The sequence below is a fragment of the Heptranchias perlo genome, chromosome 36, assembly GCF_035084215.1.
Source record: "Heptranchias perlo isolate sHepPer1 chromosome 36, sHepPer1.hap1, whole genome shotgun sequence".
Lineage (NCBI taxonomy): Eukaryota > Metazoa > Chordata > Chondrichthyes > Hexanchiformes > Hexanchidae > Heptranchias > Heptranchias perlo.
In genome coordinates, this window is record NC_090360.1 from 10,316,889 (window position 1) to 10,329,348 (window position 12,460).

At 41.7% G+C, this 12,460-nt stretch overlaps 1 protein-coding gene across 1 annotated transcript in view; it reads right to left on the reverse strand.

Annotated features, from left to right (window-relative positions):
- Positions 1-6,112: 6,112 nt before the first annotated feature.
- cdhr1a (cadherin-related family member 1a) overlaps positions 6,113-12,460 on the reverse strand; it is a 29,509-nt gene continuing 23,161 nt past the window's right edge. Inside the window, exons 15-17 of the mRNA XM_067972333.1 lie at positions 11,072-11,300; positions 8,893-9,147; positions 6,113-6,692 (exon numbers count right to left, since the gene is read on the reverse strand). Of these exons, the coding sequence (XP_067828434.1) occupies positions 6,129-6,692; positions 8,893-9,147; positions 11,072-11,300 (1,048 nt within the window). The 3' untranslated portion in view covers positions 6,113-6,128. The remainder of the gene's footprint in view (positions 6,693-8,892; positions 9,148-11,071; positions 11,301-12,460) is intronic.

The window sequence follows — 12,460 nt, forward strand, 5'->3', positions numbered from 1 at the left end:
CCTTGTCCTTCTAGGTGGTAGAGGTCGTGGGTTTGGGAGGTGCTGTTGAAGAAGCCTTGGCGAGTTGCTGCAGTGCATCCTGTGGATGGTACACATTGCAGCCACATTGCGATGGTGGTGAAGGGAGTGAATGTTTAGGGTGGTGGATGGGGTACCAATCAAGCGGGCTGCTTTGTCCTGCATGGTGTTGAGCTTCTTGAGTGTTGTTGGAGCTGCACTCATCCAGGCAAGTGGAGAGTATTCCATCACACTCCTGACTTGTGCCTTGAAGATGGTGGAAAGGCTTTGGTAGAGGCCACCTGCCTCTACATACAAAAAATATCCCAAGGTGCTTCACAAAGGCTTGGGAATAATTGGCACTGTGTTAAAGAAGGAGGGGTGACCAAAGACTTGGTCAAAGAGGTGGATTTTAAGGAGCACCTTAAAGGAAGAGAGAGTTGTGGCAAAGCATAGGTGCTTTACGAGGGGATTCCAGAAAGTGGGATGTAAGTGGCTGAAATCACAGTCAGCAGTAGTATCGCAAAAGGAGGAGGGGAAAGAAAGGCTGGAGTTAAAGGAACAGAGCCTTTTGGGGGGGTGGGGGGAGCAGGGGGGGTAGGGTTATAGTGCTGGAGAAGGTTATGGAGATAAGGTTAATGAGGCCAGAGAGGGAGTTAAAAGACAAATAGAGATATGGAGAAAAAAAACTTTGAGACGAAATCATTCAGGCCTCACAGAAATTGCAATGCTATCATTCCCAATTACTTCTTCACTTTTTTGCAATTATTTGGCAAACCATTACTGTCACATTAACCATAATGAGCATATGTATAAAAAAAATGTGATAAATAAATGGACTTGGAACATGGGCCCCACAGTGTGCTAAAATGGATGGAGTTAATCTTCAGGATGTTAAATGGAAGTTAATCTGCTCCTGACAGTCTGCTGAAATCAGCCCAGATTAATGGAACAAAAGCCTCTTCTGCCTGCTGCCTGTAAAGGTCTGAAGTGAAATGACTTTGGCAGTCTCAACCTTGTTCTTATTAATATGAGGCAACATTGGCACTCATTTGGCAGCAAAGATGGTGTGTTGCAATTATGCCTTTGAAGCAATGGGGGATTCTGTAGGATGATTCTGGATGGTTGAATTAAAATGGGCCGAATGGCCTCCCTTGTCTGTAATTATCTTGTGAACTTATAAACTTGAAAATCAGGGACAGGTCCTAAAAGTCAGGGACAAAGAGACAAAACCAGGAGCACTTTATTCTGCATAGTTCAGTGAATATTCAAATGACCTAATATTATTATTTATGTACTTCTAAAGAGTTTAATGCATTGTTAAGGCTTCCACAGACCAAATACAAAATAAAGGCGTTTCAGTCTCGAATGTCTCTAATTTACTTTTTTCACACTTCACAATCAGGTGGATTAATGCCTTCATATATTTTGATGGCACATAGATTACGCCTTAAAATATGTAGCATCAAAATACAAAACAATATAACATCGTAACATTTGAGAATTCATCAGTAAAGTCGTGACAGTAGGACAGGACTGAAGTTGACGTCTAAAATTGGAATTTCCCAGTGTAATCTGCACAGTCGGGTGATATGGTAACAATGGAGTCCGTGTCCTCAGCAGAGGGTCCATTGGCAAGCACACAACAGAAATCCAGGCACCCACTGGCCACGATTTTGTGCTATGCCTGACTGAATGTGATATTGGGTGCAAGAGGTGGAGATATGTTGCAGTCCCAACTCTAACAACCTTCATCTTGACGTGCAGAAAATACACCCCAAAATTTATTTCAAGTAAGGTGGTTTTCCAACTGGTTTTATATTGAGCAGCTGGACAGTTGGAGAATGAAGGACATATAATCACCTAAAGTAAAGCTGCAATTAATATTCAGCTAAAACAGGCATAAATCTGTATGAAACATGTAGGACAATAGTTCAGATGCATTGCCAAATCAGAATTAATCAATACACAAATTTTATTTTTCAAAAGAATGTAAAATACAAATCAGCATGTTTTAACACTGGGAAAAGGTTATGAAATATATTTTCACAAGACCTGTTGTAAACTCATAAATTCCAATTTTAGACGTCAACTTCAGTCCTGTCCTACTGTCATGACTTTACTGATGAATTCTCAAATGTTATGATGTTATATTGTTTTGTATTTTGATGCTACATATTTTAAGGCGTAATCTATGTGCCATCAAAATATATGAAGGCATTAATCCACCTGATTGACAAGTGTGAAAAAAGTAAATTAGAGACATTCGAGACTGAAACGCCTTTATTTTGTATTTGGTCTGTGGAAGCCTTAACAATGCATTAAACTCTTTAGAAGTACATAAATAATAATATTAGGTCATTTGAATATTCACTGAACTATGCAGAATAAAGTGCTCCTGGTTTTGTCGCTTTGTCCCATTGCTATTCTCCCAACATCTCAGTTTCATTGTCCATATCTTTTGGTAATGGTTTTCAACTAAATACAGCTTCCCTTAGCTAAAGAGGAGATGTAGGGAGTTTGACTGAGTTCTACATAACCACTACTGAAGCATCTTTGAGGTGCACTGGTTACAGATGAGTCACACTTCCATCATTGTTCCAATTTCAAGACAAGATATGTCCTTCCGTTAGCCACAGGATGAGATCAAAAGTTCAGATCCTCTACCACTTCCCCCCAACACTGGTTGCAGATGAGACAGGAAACACCAATCTCTTCAGTCATTCCATTCTCCCTCGTTCCCCCTTTCATTCTACCCGCACAGGATAAGGGATAATAGATAAATTCCTCCATCCTCCCACCAACTTTTTTCAGGTGATGCTCCACTTAACTGAATGGGCACAAATCACCAAATCTATCTAATCTAGAGCAGGCAGATTCAAGTGATAATCTGGGCTGGAAAGCATGCTCAATTATAGCTACATAATCTTCTTGGCCATGAAATTACTCCATGGAAAAGTATGGAGCGCCTGACATGTTTGTATGAAATTCCTTTCTCCGCTATTTTAATGAACACATTAATCTTTTAAAATGCCTCCATTAAAATAGAAGGAATTTCATATGAGCACATAAAGCATTTGTACACCAGTGTCTCACAGCATAAAACGAAGGTGCTTGCTTTTAACTGTACCACTGATTGTGATCATATCTCTAATCTATTCTGGTGATTTTATTCTGACAAGCAATATATTACAAAGTAACATGATATCATCAATATTTAATTTTCTTCAAATTGAATGGTCGGTACTATAGAATACGGTCAGTATGCTTTTGCAAAATATACCTGTAAAAAAATTGCTTTGCGCCATCGGACATTAGATTAACATTAGCAATTTGAGGTAGGTCAGCGTAATAGAAACAAAATTTGATATTGTATATCATTTAAAGCCCAGAAACAAAAAATAAAGCTCAAGATAAATAATTAATTTTCTTCAAAATTAATAATATATGTTTAAACTTTTCATTCCTAAACCAACAAGGTCAGAATTGAAATGATTCACATTTATTAACAGCATTGGATTTGTTAATAGTTTCCAGAGGCTAACCGCCTTTCTTAACTTAACACTGTTCTTGTACGAAAAAAGGTCAAAGCTACACACACACACAGCATTTGTCGAACTTTCTAATGTGGCAAACATTTTTCCTTTGTCCTCAATGTTTTGCCTGTTAGTGTTAAATTGTAAATTTGCCAATTTTCACTTTGACTACCTAATGTCTGATTTAAAATTTGTAACGCACCATTTAAAGAACGATAAACCATAAATGAAATGTAACTAAGATCCTTTTTAATTGAAGAATGTGCTGGAATGTTTTCCTTGAGTATTTTCCAGAAGCGGGATCCGTTTTCCTTTAGTAGCTTTAACAAAACAGGGTTTGCTTTAAATTAAACCGTAGGTTACTGCAGTGCTATTTCAGGTGCTGCTGTTTGACTTTAATTATAGCAGGTCATTCCTTTTAGAAAACAGGGTGAAATGTGCTCAATTGATCTTGGAAAATTACTGTTATACAGAAGTTTGGAAAACCATGTCAATGTTTTATATATAAGTCACTGTGGTGGTGCTGCTGGGGAGTGCATTCATCCACTTTTGACCCAATTCCACTTTCCTGACTATTCTGGATTCTCCAGTGCTCTCTTTCTCACTCCCCTCTCTCTGGCTCCCAATCTCCCACTCCCTAACTGTAAACAATTTTACAACACCAAGTTATAGTCCAGCAATTTTATTTTAAATTCACAAGCTTTCGGAGACTTCCTCCTTCCTCAGGTAAATGTTCAGGAGCTCCTCGAAGCCTACGCATTTATACATATAGAACAATACATGGTGTTTACAGAATGCCCCTGCAACTGCCCGTTGCCAAGGCAATCACCGTGTTCAGACAGAGAGGTGTCACCTGCAGAACCCCCGAATACACATTCAACAAAAAAACAAACAGGAAAAAAAACAGAGAGAGGCAGAAACATCCGGAAGGCAGAGAAAGCCAGCAAATGACCCATTATATTAAAAACAGATAACATTTGTTCGCTGGTGGGGTAACGTGTAGCGTGACATGAACCCAAGATCATGGGTGCGGAACTTGGCTATCAATTTCTGCTCGACGATTTTGCGTTGTCGTGTGTCTCGAAGGCCGCCTTGGAGTACGCTTACCCGAAGGTCGGTGGATGAATGTCCATGACTGCTGAAGTGTTCCCCGACTGGGAGGGAACCCTCCTGTTTGGCGATTGTTGCGCGGTGTCCGTTCATCCGTTGTCGCAGCGTCTGCATGGTCTCGCCAATGTACCATGCTCTGGGGCATCCTTTCCTGCAACGTATGAGGTAGACAACGTTGGTCGAGTCACAGGAGTATGAACCATGCACCTGGTGGGTGGTGTCCTCTCGTGTGATGGTGGTATCTGTGTCGATGATCTGGCATCCACTCCCTAACTGTGCATTGGCTGTGGCAGTGTGTGGAACAGTCAGCACATGTTAAAACTGAATTTTCTGTTCTCTGGGAAGCTGCATTAACGGATGGGAGTGTTTTAATACGGCATCATTTTCAGATGGAAAGCAAAGGCTTTCATCTTATAGGTAGGTAAACTTATATGCAGGTATTTAAGGTAATGAAATATTTTGTGCCATTGTAACCTGTGTAAGTTTTAAACTTTGCACTGTGTATATAATATAACCATGGGCACGATTTTAACATTGAAAAACGGGTGGGTTGGAGGCGGGGGCAACGAAAATCGCACCCATTTTAGACCCGCCCCTAACCCGCCTCCAACCTGCCCATTTCTGGTATTCACCTGGGTGGGACAAGGGGTGGGCAACCAACCCGTTCCAAGGAGATGGGTTGGTGACTAAAACCTTTCAAGGAGGCTGCGGGCCTCCATTTTTACAGATTTTGCAATTTCAACCCTTGGGGGCTGGGATTCCCGGGCCTTCTCCTTCACGCCGTGTGAGAGAAGGCGAGAAGGCCCAAAACTGCAGCTGGGTGCTCTTCTAGCACAGCTTGTGGGCTTGGAGGAGCAAGAGTGCTTCCCCCAGGCCCAACAAGCCTACCTGCAGCCACCCCCCAATGATCGCAGACCCCCGTGATGACCCCCGATCCCGACACCCAACCATCGCGGACCCCCGTGATGACCCCCGATCCAGACACCCCCCCCATGACTGACCCCCAATCCCTCCCCCCATGAATGACTCCCCCACTGTGAGCCCCATGCCCATCATTGCCCAATGCCCTCCCATGCCAATCAGTGCCCCATGCCCCTATGCCCACCCATGCCCAACCCCATGCCCACCCATGCCCCATGTCCATCCACGCCCCCTCCCCCCATCCATACAATTAAAGTTTTATCTGAAAACTTACCTTTACACATCCTCTCCTGGCTGCTCTCCCGTCCGATGGAGGCTAGCCTGTCAATCAGGCCGGCCAGTCGGACTGCAAACCAACAACAAAAATAAAAGACATCCTTACGTCAAAATCGTAAGGACGTCCGGGATACCCGCACTTCCGGGTTTCCCATCCGCAATTTGAACCCCCCCCCAACCCCTCCTTCCCTGCTCGGGGTCAAAATCATGTTTTTGACATATGTAGAAACCATCCGTGAAGCATTTCAATCACAGCATGTACTTGATTTTATTGTAACAAAAAACATTTTATAAGTAAAGTCTAGAAGCATCTTCATTCATTTTCTTTTCCAGGCGTTGTTTGAGCTCTGAGACCAGGGCACTGTTGATGTTCGATGTCTTGCTTTTTGACTGCTGAGGGATATAGCTCCTTTTGGGACTGAGAGATCCTGACACCGTAGGCAGATTCCAATCTGGTTTGTTGAGTGTGGCCGGGGGTATAGTCGGGGGAGGAGGAAGCAAAGGTGCACATGGCAAAGCCAGAGGAAGGGCTGGACCGTTTTTGTTAGTGCTCACATTCTGCAAATATTGGTTAGCCTCGGAAGTCATGAAACCAGTTGTTTTTTTGGTGGATTTCTTACTTCGGAACCATCCCACTCTGTGAGTCTGCGACTGATGGATCGGCCTCTTCTTTATGATACGTCTCACAGGGCCAACTCTATTGGACTTTTTGTTCCGCCAAAACATGATCGTTGAAATTAAGATCGTAAGAATCACAAAAAAACAAACTATTCCAGCTAGCACTCCTAGGATTTTCATAGGATTATCTTTAGATTGCAACAAAAAGTTTGCCATATGCCCATTTCCAGAAGTCTGCAAAAGAGTACAAAGAAAACAAGTGATTTAGTCCAAAGGACTAGCTTCTTGATTTGTACAACACATGTGTACCGTTCATTAGATATCCCATTTTGAATACAATTTTCTCAAGTGTACAAAAGCCACACTCGTTCCCTGGATCACACTCATCCAAAGTGTTTTATTGGTCTACATTGTGGAGCCAAATCCAATAGTCGGGGAATGGAGTTTGTCTCCTGCTTTCAACTAAAACAAGCACCAGGTCGCAAGGTTGATTTTCAGTTAGTGTGTAATGTAGATTCATTTACTTATTTGTTGCTTTTGTGCGTTTTAAAGGTTATTTTTCTTCCCCAATTTTAAGTCCTTAGATCATTATCCAGCTGAGAGTTGGATAAGCAACCTGCTCCTTGGCCTCTACCAAAGTCAGCTTTAAGCCACTCGTTTAGATGTGTGTGAGCCATCCAGGGTGACTCACCTGTGAGGAGGCACCTGCCTCAGATAGAATGATGACCAGGATTAGAAGCTTGCCATATGGGGGAACCATGGAGCAAATTGAGAAAACTGTGGCCTATTCAGTGGCATAACACATTGGAGAATCAATGCAGCTTGTTGCCATGCAGCCTGGTATACACCCAGTGCAAGGTATGCAGCCAATGACCGTCACAATGCAAATTTAGTACAAGTTCTAAAATTCCACCCATCGGTGATTCCCATTGACTTTTTGCACTCTTGCAAAAAAAAAATCATTATTCTGAATGATTCCACTGCACGGAAAAACAAAATCCATCACACATCCATTTATTATTACTTCTGTACTCTTTTACAGACCTGCACAGTGTAAGTATTGGAAGAGGAAATAAAAATGTTTTATGTGTCTCATCCGACATATTGAGGATAAGTGGATGTGCAGTCCTGCACCACCAGAGAACGGGCACTAATCAGCCACTTTTTTTTTGTGGTGGTCTCTTGACAATTTTTCGGGCCATGCAGCGTGGATGTGTTCTGGATCTTTTTGCGGTTTTCCAGAACATCAGGCCAGACATAATTACTGTTAGAGCAACAATGAGGATGATCATGCTCACACAAATCCTAAATATTCTCCATGGCTGGTTCCTTAGGCCCAAAATAAAAGTGTTTAGTCTTGATTTAATCTGGAAATGTTAAAACACCAGGTTTCAGTAACTCAGAGCAAAGTGTTTGGTCAAACTTATGTTCTGAGGTCAGTTTGTACAACTGTGTGACATTCAGATGTTAACCCGTCCTGACACTAATGTTTTAAAGCAATGTGGTTAACAGTAAAATGAGCAGTAAGATAGAATCAGCAAAGGAGGCGCTGGATAAAATGTTAAGAATTACTTTTTTTTTCTACCTTAACTTTCTTTGCTTAAAGTTTGGGTTAAAAACACAAGATTAAAAATTACTTTAAAGGATATTGGCTGGTTTGAATTTTTACCCCAACGAGCCTGAGGTCAGGGTTTTCTGCTTGTACACTGGCTACTACAGGATTGCCCCCACTGGCAAGTGGAGAAGTGGAAAAACACAGCCTATATGGAGAACTTTAACCATTTACAGACACTCCAAACAGTTCAGTTTAAAAGCTGCCTTCATAGCACTTGAGATTCCATCTATAAGATATGAATTTCATTCAATTCTATGAACATTTCTTTGATTCCATAATGAACATTATTGTTTATTTTTTAAATTGTTGTATATTATGGACCAAACCACTACTGCAAGACTAGAACTGAGGCTTTCCTGCAGAAATATTTCTGAGGAGAAAATGGCAGCTTCCTCTTTGAGTCACAAGTAGCCTGAGCACTCTCCGTCTAAGCCCAGCCTGTTGATGGCACACGAGCGCAGGAAATAAAAATTCCTCACTCTTTCCACCTAATTTTTCCATTTCAGTTTGGAAAAAAGTCAGATCTGTGCATGTTGAGACCCATAATAGGCACCCGCTACAGAAAAAGAAACCCTCAAGTCAGCATATTCGGTGCACCATAGGGAGACTTGGAAGCCCTATCGCTGAGGTGCGCCAGGTCATATCTGATGTCGGAGCACTGATTACTAATCGATGGATGCAAAAGGTGATGGAGATCTTCTGTTGTTCTGAATTAGTGCTCTCCACCTCAGTGACTCCTCCAAACCTGACAGATTGTAGCATTTTACTCTTGCATTCTTGCACAGTTTATGTGTACAGCTTCGGGGAACATATACTTACCTCTTCTGTAATATCGATCCTCACAACAGCTGTCGTGCTGAATGAAGGAGAACCTCTGTCCTTAGCTTGAACTACCACAGACCACTGACAGTCTTTGTTTCTGGTGATGTTGTGAATGACCTCCAGAGATTTGATGTAGGACTTCAGCACTATCTCGCCAGTGGCTTGATCAATGTCGAAAACGTTGGCTGGATCTGCTTGCATTATCGAGTAATCTACGACATTATTTGGCTCCTCTGCATCTTCATCTTTGGCCTGCAGTAAAAGTTTGATATACACAACACAGTTCATCAGATCACTCCAAACACTCACACAGAGGGCAAGATGTTGGCACCAACACTGCTTGTTATCCAGCTGAACTGCAAATGTTTCTCATCTGTGCAGTGGGACAAAACAATTTCCACCTCTGCCGAGTGCTAGCTGGCAATTTTAATAAGATTCAAATCGGATGGCAGGCATTTCTCCTCCCCCCCCACCTTAGCTGCATTGGCTGCCATCTTGCAATGGAATAATTGGTCTTGAAGCCGATTGGGAGGCACCAGGTTCTCACTTGTTTTTTTAAATCTTTCCACTTTGAAAATAATCGCAGATGTGCTATGGTGATCTTTGTTTAATGGGGAGAAAGGACCGTAATGTATTTAATTTTAAACCCATCCTCCTCAGTGAGATGTGTTCTCAGTGTGGCAATTTTTGAGATTTTTGGTCTCGAGGAAAATTAAGTGCCAGATGTAGAAGTGATCACCCTGTCCCTGAAACCCTCATCCATACCTTCATCACCTGAAGGCTTGATTTCTCTAACATGCTCCTTGGCCTCCCAGACGATACCTTACATAACACCAAATCACTCTGAATACTGCCACCCACATCCTATCCCATATTAAATCCCAAACACTGATTGCTCCCGTCATAACTGACCTCCATTGACCTTGCTCTACAATACTTCTACAGTGTTCTCCAATCCAATGTCCTAGCATGTGCCCTTTTCTCTTCCAGCTGTGGTTGATGATGCATGTTCCCCCTCTGCTCTTTGTGCCAGAACTTTCAGCCACCTGCACTCCAGCATGCTCTTTCTAAATCTTTCCATCGTCCTACTTCTTCCCACTGTCAAGATCTTCCTTAAAACCTCTCTCTTTCACTGCACCTTTGGTCATCTTCCCTAACGTTCTCCCTCACCTCCTGATTGGTGCCTTCCAATCTCCTGTAAAGAACCTTGGGATGTTCATGTGAGATGTCACCGTTGTTGTCAACACCAATGATGTTGACCTTCCAGGCACAGCCACAGTGCAGGCTATATTATGCGAACTAGTCACAGGTGCCATTGTTAACACTAAATGTCCTACTTTTATAAATTATCGTCCAGTCTACTGATGCCCCATGCACTGTGCAATTGCAATCAAGAATGCAGATGAGCCATCTGCTCCCAGGTCTCCGGCAATGCTCTGTACTGGCCACAGGGAGGTGGGTGATAGAAGTTTAGGGTGAATCTCCCTTTAAATGTTTCCTCTTCCTGCCAGAGCTCAGTGACATGGCTAGAAACCCACTGGAATGGCTGCAAATCCAGAGCCCACCACTCTGTAACACTGCATATTGGTGCCAGACAAACATTTTTAACCTGAAACTGTACTTGAGAAAATTGAATTGCTGTAAACTCTGATCTTATTCATCTGCTCACACATCTGTACATTATCGTAGAATCATAAAATCGTGCAGCACAGAAGGAGGCCATTCGGCCCATCGTGCCTGTGATGGCTCTCTGAAAGAACTACCAATTAGTCCCACTCCCCTGCTCTTTCCCCACAGCCCTGCAAATTTTTCCTTTTTAAGTATTTATCCAATTCCCTTTTGAAAGTTAATACTGAATCTGCTTCCACCACCCTTTCAGGCAATGCGTTCCAGATCATAGCATGAGTAAAAAAAAAATGCTTCCTCATCTCCCCTCTGGCTTTTTTTGCCAATTATCTTAAATCTGTGTCCTCTGGTTACCGACCCTCCTGCCAGCGGAAACAATTTCTCCTGATGTACTCTATCAAAATCCCTCAAAATTCTGAACACCTCTATTAAACCTTAACGTTAACCGTCTCTGTTCTGAGGAGAACAATCCCAGCTTCTCTAGTCTCTATTATAGTATACTATATTAGGAGACAATAATATACTAAATTATTTAGCTCCTATTCCTTACCTCAACTTTTACAGGTGATCCAATGATCAAAACCTTCTCCAAAATATTCTCATTAAATTCTGGATAGTGATCGTTTACATCTAGAACTGTTACAAAGACTTCAGCCAGGCTGTGCTTCCCCTCCACATCATCCGCTCTGATGTGAAAGTTATATTTAAATTGTACTTCAGCATCCAGCACAGCCCAGGGCTGAGTGTAAATAATTCCTGTAGTGGGGTGAATCAGAAATCTGAAAAATAAGAATTCAGGAAAATAAGGGACCCCTCTATAGTTACACACTGATAATATGATGTACTGAGCAGCCATCTTGTTATGTTGTTCTGACAAAACCGAACATTTAACACACTCAAATGCCAATTCAAAAGTTTTGATAATTATTATTTTTTTCTGTGACTTTATTGTTCATCAATTTAAAATTGTCATGAAAAGAAAGATTAGGAGAAATTTCTTTACACAGAGTTGGAATGTGGAATGCTTTGCCACAAGGAGCAGTTAAGGTAGAGACTCATAATTGCATCTTTTAAGGGAAAATTCGATAAATATTTGAAGCAGAGGAAGATACAGGGAATTTAAGGGAGAGAATGGGGCAGTGGGATTACATTTGCATTGCTTTAGCAATGACTTGTACAGGCACAATTTAGAAGCCAAATGACCACTTCTTGTGCTTTAAACTTTTATGATTCTGAGTTGAGGGATTTTTGTGCTGGGCAATGGAACACTTCCATTTTGCACATGCAGTGTCGTTAACAGGCAATCACACTTTTCCATGCCAGCCATCCCAAGGCTTCTCTGAGTGATTTTTGCAATTTAATGCCAAGTTAAGTACTGAGTCCAGCATGTCCTTATTTAAAGCAGGATTGAGAGAATAGAAGCTTTAAAAACACTGATCAACCTCTGCGATAAAACGATCAACTACATATTAATAAAAGCACTCTGTTAACAGAACACTGACGAACTGGCAGCTCTCAGCTAATTTGAGTTGATGCGGTCAGCTAATTAGCCTTCATTCCATGTAACACTGTGACAAGGAAGGATAATGCGTGGCAGTTTTCAATGTAGTAGTGTCTGCTTATTTATACGCTGATTATGTAACATTGCAGCTCTACTTTTGTACAATATGGGGTGGGTCTGTCTGTAAATATGATCATTGGGACTAGGTGAGTCAATAAACCTTAGCGCTGTGGGGTTTTATAAATGATTGCAGTACTATTTAAGCTATAGCACATAAATAGCAAAATTCATGCTGTCCCATTTTGGTTTAGCTGCTGGTGGAATGTAGGTTAAATAGTACCGTAACTATTTTTAAAAATCTCAGCATAAAAATTTTACAACATTACACATGTAACCTTAATAATTTTTAGATATCGTCTGGCATGCTAAAGGAACTTT